The sequence below is a fragment of the Bison bison genome, unplaced genomic scaffold, assembly GCF_000754665.1.
Source record: "Bison bison bison isolate TAMUID 2011002044 unplaced genomic scaffold, Bison_UMD1.0 scf7180017864089, whole genome shotgun sequence".
Classification (NCBI taxonomy): Eukaryota; Metazoa; Chordata; class Mammalia; order Artiodactyla; family Bovidae; genus Bison; species Bison bison.
In genome coordinates, this window is record NW_011494661.1 from 1,006,075 (window position 1) to 1,014,752 (window position 8,678).

At 54.4% G+C, this 8,678-nt stretch overlaps 1 protein-coding gene across 1 annotated transcript in view; it reads right to left on the minus strand.

The window, feature by feature from the left end:
- Window positions 1-8,678, minus strand: part of NRXN2 (neurexin 2) — a 99,262-nt gene that overhangs the window by 67,564 nt on the left and 23,020 nt on the right. Inside the window, exon 5 of the mRNA XM_010838098.1 lies at window positions 7,927-8,228. Within this exon, the coding sequence (XP_010836400.1) occupies window positions 7,927-8,228 (302 nt within the window). The remainder of the gene's footprint in view (window positions 1-7,926; window positions 8,229-8,678) is intronic.

Below are 8,678 nucleotides of genomic sequence, written 5' to 3' on the forward strand. Positions count from 1 at the left end.
CAACAAAGACAACAACAAAAGAACAGAACAAAAGAAAAGAAAAAGAAAATGACCAACTGTGAAACTCAAGGAAGGAGGAAAAAATATATATCCATATATATTTGGTTGTCTGTTCAGACCCTCCCACCTTAAGTTCAGCTGAAGTGTTTTGTTTAAAGAAAATTAAATTATAATGGGAGGGAGAAATAAAACACACACAGAAATTAAATCCCTTCTCCCCGATCCCCGCCCACCCCACCCCCTGGAGTCCTCTCCCCGCCATCCCTTCCCCAGAAGAGCCGGCTGCAGAGAAGGGGAACAGTTAAAGACCTTGGTTAGTAGAGAAGGAAACAACAAAAGAACCAGACCAGGAAAGCAAAGACTTAAAGATGGCGACATTCCGCAGATGAGACAGAAAGGTTAGTTCGGTTTTTCACTCATACCTTGCCCCACCTGTCCCTGCCCATCCCTTGGTCCCCCCGGGGTTATAAGCGTGTTAGTAACACACACAGAGTTGGCAACGGGGTTTTCCAACAGAGGGTGAGAGAGGCAAGGCAGGGGGTTAAGAAGCAGACCCAATTATGCAGTATTAGTAAGTCCTATGGGCTGAAATGTTAAGGAGTTGAGGGGAAGGCAGGAAGGGGAATAGGGGTGTGAGAAAGGCACGGGCTATTGACTCAGGTAATGAACGCAGGGGTTTGTTGGCTAACTGGTCGACCAGATGGCTTTCCAGAGAACTGGCTAAAGAGCAAATTGGTGCTGGCCAACTGGCTGACCAGTGACCATGTTGAGTTAATGGGTTAACTGGTTGGTGATGGGCCAGTTGGCTGTCAGACTGGGAGAATGGTCAAGGCCCCCAGAGAATCCCAGGACTGGCAATTTCACTTGGAGCAAAAGGGAAGGGGTTCCCAAGGAGTATAGGAGGGAATATGGATGTCTGCTTTTCCTGGGGATGGAAGATAGCAAATAGACCCAGGGAGTCACGGACCAGGGAAGGGCAGCTCTTTATATTTTTTCCTGTTTCTCTTCCTTCAGAAAGGAAGAGAGAGCAAGTCACCACCAGAACAGGGAAGAGGAAACTCTGCCCTTCATGGGCTGGCAGAAGGCTCACTCTCACATCACACCTCATCCCAAACCCTCCTCCCCTCACCCACTCTCCCACCCAGAGCTCCTAAATTAATCCTAATTTGACTTTGCAGAGCCCACACTGCCCCCAAATTTCCCTTCGTTCTTCAATCATCCCACCCTATTTTCTTATGCCCCTTTGGGCAGCTGTTTCTCCCAGAATGAAGTACTCCCCGCCGCCTCCACCATCACTCGTGCAAGTCTGTGCAATCAGTCAGGCTTTCCCAGCAGCCCACCCTCCTTCCCCACACCCACAGACCCCCAAGCCTCCACTCCCCACAGCCAGCACCAGAAATCCACTCCCCCCACGTACCACAACATAAGAAGGAACACAAAGACCCACCTCCCTCTAAAATCCCTCACTCCTGTCTAAACTAGAAGCCAATTTCTTTTACCCCAGACTCTAGAAGCCAGAAGCCCCACCCTCATGCAGCTCTATATTCATTTCCTCTCCTCATGGTCAAAGACGGCAGCAAGAACCACCTTCAAAATTTCCCTTTGAGGAGATGTCAGCGGGGCTGAGGCAGCTTCACCCTGTGTGACAGAGATGCTGGGACACTACTGCTTGATGTCCATCAAATACTAAACTGCAAGCCCAAGAGTGTGACTGTGAGAAGGAAAGGTCTTCTGGGGACAGACCCATTAGTTAGAGAGCTGTTATAACCAGTGGGCACAGGACTAATTCAGTAAGACAATTAATAAGGGCCTTGTATAATTAAAAATAACAGAATTCAATATTTAGCAGCTAGGAGTTCTGAATGACCAATATTAATTATTAGTGATGCAGAAGCAGTTTACCTAGCAGGAAGACAAGAGTCTAATTGCAGGTACAGAGACTGGACCTCCCGTACAGAGACGGGATAACACATGGTACAAAGACTGGTCCTATCAGCCAGTAGGACTGTTGGGAAATGACCAGGCCAACTACTCAGGGCAAGGAAACACTAGCTGCATGACAGCTACACCCATGGCACCAAAACAGGTGCAAGTTTGCTGACACCACTGCACCAGTCAAACGAGACAGGGGAAAAGAGGCACTGCAGGTAAAAGTCCAACTTCCACTCTTTTGAAGTTAGAACTGGCTGTAGAAACTAAAATAAGGAAAAACCCATTTTCAACTTTCATGGACAACTTCATCTTTAACAAACAAAAGAGTGAATTAAGAAACAAGACTGAGAGGGAAGAGCTGTGCATTCAAAGCCTGGGCCTCCCACTGCTGTGTCAAGAGATCCTTGCTTTCTCTGACAAACAGCGACATTGCGGTGGATGAGACAGGACTCCTCTAGATCTAGAGAGTGCGGATCCAGAAAGCGGCAGTCATGCCCTAGCGGGCAACTGAGGCCACACACTAGAGTGGAGGCTCCACCGGCACCCAGCTTGCGCCCATGAGGCAGCAGCCCACACCTTCCCAGATGCTAGAATCTGGAGAGCTGGGGCTTCAGACTAACAGCTGGGCAAGGAAGGCTTTGCCCCAGCCACAGAAGCAGCTGGAGGGCCCCTGGAGGACAGGAACACATGGAGGACCATGTGTGATGAGGGAGGAGGACATCAATCACAGAGGGAAGAGGTCAGTGACTACAGCAAGTGTAACTTACCACGACCAAGGGCCTTTGGACAAAACCTTGCCCCATCTCTACCTTGAAGTCTCGACGTAGCTCCAGCCCCTCAAGAAAGTCAAGAAGGGGTTTATACACACAAATCACAATCTGGATGAAGGCAGTCTCTATGGAGCAAGAAAAACTCAGGACAAAAGAAAGAGGACTTGGATAAGATGGCCCCACTTTTTCAAGAGACAGCAGAACATTTAGATGGTTCAAGACATGGGGACATCCGAGAATGGCAGGACCATAAGGCAAATGACAGACCCTTTAGCACTGCACACCAAGGACGACAGCCAGGCCCTCCCAGGAGGCAGAGGAATGGAGTCAGACAGACTCTCACCCTCCAACTCCCACAGGATAGCCTTGGGCCAGCTCTTCAACTTGCTTTTCCCTCATTGGTGAATGGAAGTATCTCCCACTCCACAGGATTGTTAGAAAAGTTAGGTGCGATACAAAAGAGAAACGAGACCCTTGAACTTGGGGGCCCATGAACGAGAGATATGAGGGTGCGATCTGATCAGTGCTGTAAGAAAGGGACAGATCCTGATGAAACTCCAAAGAGAGGGCGGGAGCGTAAAGGAAGGACTTTTTCCCAGAAGACAACAGTAGTTCCGGGCTCATATGAAATAATTAGATCTGCTAATCTGTCCAAAACCTCACCAACTGGCTTCAAGGCAGAACCCAAAGGAACCAGCAAAACCACTAGAAAAACAAACAAAAACACTCAGTTTCTGGTATTAAGCCCTCAAGGGGAACTTCCCTGGTGGTCCAGTGGTTAAGAATCTGCCTTTCAGTACAGGGGACACAGGTTGCATCACTGGTCGGGAAACTGGGATTCTACATGCCCAGGAGCAACTAAGCCCACACGGCAACTACTGGGACCACACGCCACAACTAGAGAGTCCGTGCGCGGCAACTAAGACACAATGCAGACAAAGAGAAGCACTCAAGGAGCTCACCACCTAGAAACAGAGAAGAGATGAACACAAATTAACACACAGGTAGAGTGTGGTGACAGGGCCAGAATACAGCAAAAAGGGAGACTGGCTGGGCAGGGGCGGGGATGGCGGTGGGGTGGCTCAAGAAAAGCCTTACAAAGGTGGTGAGATGGGCTGGAAAACCCCACAACTAACAGTAAAGGCGGCATCGAGCCCACGATGCTCACGTGGTACCAAGCCCGGGGCATCACCTCAGTCACTTCTCAAAGGCCCCTCTCACCTCACACTGGTTGCGTAACTTGCCTCAAGTCACTCAGTGACTTGAACCCAGTCAGTCCAATTCAAACCCCAGCTCTAGGGTTTCACCCGGCGGAAAGGAGGGTGAATGGTGGTGTCCTCAGGGAGCACTATGGAAATGAAGCGGGCAGCTCAGGAAGCCGGTGTAGACGGGGCATGCCCAGCAGCACAGTTAGGCCCTGAGGCAGGGTGTGTGACAGGCTGAGAGACCCGGAGGCCGAGCCATAAGGCGGGGGAGGGAGTCCCAAGTGCCTGCCGGACCCCATCCTTGGAGGACTCCCTCCTTGGGGTACAGGGGGCCTCCATACAAGGCGCAGCCTAATAGGAGCTGGGTGGGAGGAAGCTCCACATAATACGTCAAGGGCCAGCTTGTCTCCAGAGCTGGTGCTGGTTAGCTGGTCAGAGATGAAATGGATTGGCACTTGGCATGTATGGTGGGGAAGGCACACTGGTGTCTGAGGAGAATGTGCCCAAGATTAAAAATAGGCCTCAGGGACTTCCCTGGTGGTCCAGTGGATAACACGCCATGCTCCCAATGCAAGGGGACCAGGTTTGACCCTTGGTTGGGGAACTAGATCCCACATGCTGCAGCTAAGCCCGAGCACCACGTGCTCTAGAACTTGCTCTACACAGCTAGAGAAGCTGGCAAAGACCCAGCGTAACCAAAAAAAAAGAGAGGCCTCAGGGAATCCTCAGATGGAATCATTCTTGCCAAGATCACCCAGGAGACACCACTGGGCAGAGTCCTCAAGCCTGGATTCAGGGGGAAAGCAGAGCAAAAGCAGGTGTGGTCTCAGCCAGGCTCCCTCTGGCCCTGACTGCACTGTTCCAAGAGGTTCTGGATGATTCCAGGGGTCACTATCTGGTTCAGGGGAGGTGGGGAGAAATTCTGCCTCCTTCCAGTCTTAGGAGCTGGCTTCCTGACCAACACCCAAAGCTGACAAACCAAGAGGAGGAAGGGAGACCCCCTGCATGTAAGTTCTGGGCCAGGCTGTCCCCAGGTGGCGGCCCCCCATTGTTCTGATCCCTTGGGGAAAACTACATGAACCCCAGCGCCCGCCCAGAGGCTGGGGCAGGCGTCACTTCTCACATCACCCCTGTCCTTGCTCCTGGCCACTCCTGACCCTACGTTACCCCTCAAATCACAAAAGGATCTTTCCAGTCCCAGAACGCCACGAGGCCCTTGTCTGCACCATTTCTTCTCCTCGGCACTACCAACACTTGGGGCCAGATCGTTCTTTGCTGTGGGGCTGTCCTGTGCACTGGGAGATGTTTAGCAGTATCTTGGCCTCCACCCAGTAAATGCCAGTAGCACCCTCCCCAAGCTGTGACACCCAAAATGCTTCCAGACATTTCCAGAACCTCCTGGGGGCACCCCCTCCATCAGTTGAGAACCAGGAACTTAAAAGGCCTGGGGAGGATGGACTTGGCAATGAATCCAGAGCACAGCCATCCCCCTGATGGTCACAATGACCCAAAAAGGGCTGCAGCTCACACTTAAGGATGTGAACTTGAGTCAAATACATCTCTCCAGAAACCCTTTCTAAAAAGACCTCTCAATCAAAGTCCTGAAGCAGATACCCCCTGAGCCCCGAAGGCTTGTGTTTGGGTCAGTATGACCTGACTCCGCTCTGAGCCATCTGGTAGAGCCAGCCAGGGGAAGTGGTCTGCATCCGTCACCAGCTCAGACCCAGAACTCTGTGAGCGCCGGAGGAGGCTACTGTGAGTACTGTGAGTCCCCGTCCATCCTGGTGCTGCGGAGGCCAGGCCTCACCACCTATAGGTGGCTTTCCCACCTTCCCTGGTCACAGCCTTGCCCACTTGTCTGTGTCTCTCGAGTTCCTAGAACATTTAAGATTCTTGCCACTTAGCTGGCGCTTGTGTGCACCATTGGCTCTGATCACTTTTAGCAGACTCATCCTGTCTCCTCAAGAGCCAAAGGGCTGGGAGGGTGGGACCATGTCTTTCCCCTCAGTACCCTGTATAGGACTTCCCAGGTGGTGCAGTGCTAAGAAACCCTCCTGCCAGTGCAGGAGACACAGGAGACTGGGGTTCAATCCCTGGGTCAGGAAGATCTCCTGGAGAAGGAAATGGCAACCCACTCCAGTATTCTTGCCTGGAAAATCCCATGGATAGAAGAGTCGGGCGGGCTGCAGTCCATGGGACCACAAAAGAGTCAGACATGACTGCACGACTGAGCACACATCCTGTATAGATGGACAATGTATTGGCCAGAGGACACATGGGTAAGGACTCTGGGCTTGCAGTGTGCTGCCAAAGACGGCACCAGGTGACAACACCTGTCCTGGGGAGAGAACAGCAGCAAGAAGGCAACTCTGCCCAGCCCTGCAGTAAACAGGGTGACGCCACAGGACAGCCCTCCAGCCGGCTCAGGGGACGATGCGGCTCTTTGGAGCTTGGGGAGCACTGAGAACAGATGCCTGGGTGGGAGCCCGACTACTGCAGGGAGCAGCGGCTTGGAAAGAGCAGGTGGATTAGTCACGGTGTCCCGACAGCAAGAGGAAGTCACCACTGAGAGGGATGCCCCATTAGATCGTGACTCAGTGGGTTGAAGAGGAGCAGGTAAGAACAGTGTGAGGTCTGACAGCCCCTGCCCCCCAGGAGCCTTCAGTGGGAGGAAGGAGAGGAGAAGAAGGAAGTTGCCAGTGATGGTGAAGAGGAGAGACAACAGAAGTTCATTCACCAAGAAGTTCAGCCAGAACCAGGAAATAAGAGAAGGTACCGAGTGAGAGAAGAGCTCCAAACCAGCCCAGATGGTGCCTCCCAGGCCTCAAGGGTTCCACGGTCCTGGCTGCACTTAGCCTGCTGGAGTGGAGCTGGGAAAGCATCCCTGCCACCAGCCACGAGAGAAAGCGGTGGACCCAGAGAAAGGGACCAGCAGGAGCCTGGCACCCGGGTGCCTGGGGCTCCCAGGCACCCAGCGAGCAGGGCAAGGAGTCCGGAGGCAGAGGCGGGAGCCATCAAGGATGCACAGCAGCCTTATCTGCTTTCAAAAAAGGCTCTGGTTTGGACCACGCTTGAGGCAGGAACTTCTCAGGGCTGGACACAATCTATGGGGGCTGCTGTCGAGCAGTAGCCTGGCCAGAGAGAGTGCTTCGCCTGCTGCAGCCTCCCTGCACCTTGTGAGAGGCAAGAGCTACTGAGGACAGAGTCAATGCCCAGAAGCATCGGCACTCCTCCAGGGTGGGGGGCATCTGGAGACGCTGAGAAGAGCCCTGTCCTGACTGCAGGGGCCGCCCCAAGAGTCTCCTGAGCTCCTGCAAGGGCAGGCCTGGAAGCCACAGCAAGACAGTCAAGAACCCCTGGGAGAGCCTGCGCCCCTTTGGAGGAACAGGACGGGACAGGAGAGAATTGGGGTGCTGCCAGAGGAGAGGCAGGACCAAGCACCTCTCCAGCCGGTTCCCTGCTCACACCTGCTGCCCCGACCCTGCTGAGCCCAGCCCCAAAGGCCCTGCCTAGCCCAGCCCCAAAGGCCCTGCCTGAGGGCAGGCCACATCCCACCCCATGTATCCTAGACTTTCTGCCCTAACTGGACACCTGCCCCTCCAGGGTCTGGCCAGCGTCTCCCCATCCCAGAGCACTCCCAGGGCCCATCATTCAGGTTCTGTCTCATCCCTCCATGTCCTGAATCGCCCTGCTGCCAGGTCACCTGATTTTTCAGCCCCAGCCCTTGAAACCTCAGCACCAAGTCACCAGCATCAATCCTAGCCCAGCCCTTCCTCTTCCCCCGGGCTCTGGCCCTGGACAGCTCCACAGCCTCCTCCCTAGTGTGGATCCTGGTCCTTGCAGCCTGCCGACTGCGGCCACACTCCTGGCCCCTGCCAGCCCACCCAAAGCCTAAACATCCTTCAGAACCACACCCTGCCACCCAGCCTGAGCCTGGCCCCACATCCTGGTGGCCTCGCTCCCCACTCCCATTCTGCCCCAGACGCCGCTGGCCCCGGCCTTCTTCCTGCTCCCCCTACCTGGCGCAGGTTTCGAGTGACCCGGACATCGTGCCAGGCGTTGTCGTTGAACTTGCCGTTGACGGGTTCCACCAGGGCTTCAAAGGCTCCCGAGCCCAGGTTGATGACGAGCCAGACCGCCCCGGATTTGAGGGACAGGTTGACGTAGTCGGCCGACTTGCCCGTGTGCAGCATCAGCCCATTGCGCTGCAGGGTGCGGAAGGCCAGCGTAATCTCGTCCGTGCTGCTCTGGATCGGGTTGTGTGACAGGTCGTAGCAGAAGAACTCATTGCCCTTGAAGGTCGCCACAAACTCTTCCTTGCCTGGATGCCACCGTGGAGAAATGGAAGAGGGCTGAGTGGCGTGGGCACTCCAGACCTCCCTCTTCCCCTCCAGCCGGGGTACCCAGAGCCTCTCGATCCCAATTGCAAGCTATAGGCTCACTCTCCTCCCTCCACTGGCCCCCTCCTCACTGGACCCCGCCATCTTTGCTGTCAGAAGCAGCTTCCTCCACACCTATCTCCAAGGCAGGAGGCTGCTAAGTGGCTCTCACACTGACAGCTGACAATTAAGCTGCCACAGGGCCAGGCGAAGCAGACAGAAGCAGGCAGCCTCACCGTCTCCTCCCCCACCAGCCCTCCCCCAGCCACTCCCCTTAACAGAAAGATGCGGAAGAGAGACAAGAGGCTGCACCTGAAGTCTTCCTAGAGTGTCCCCCTATGGCGGGGCACCAAGGGTCTCCTGAGTGCAGCCCACTTCCCCCTCCTGCCTCT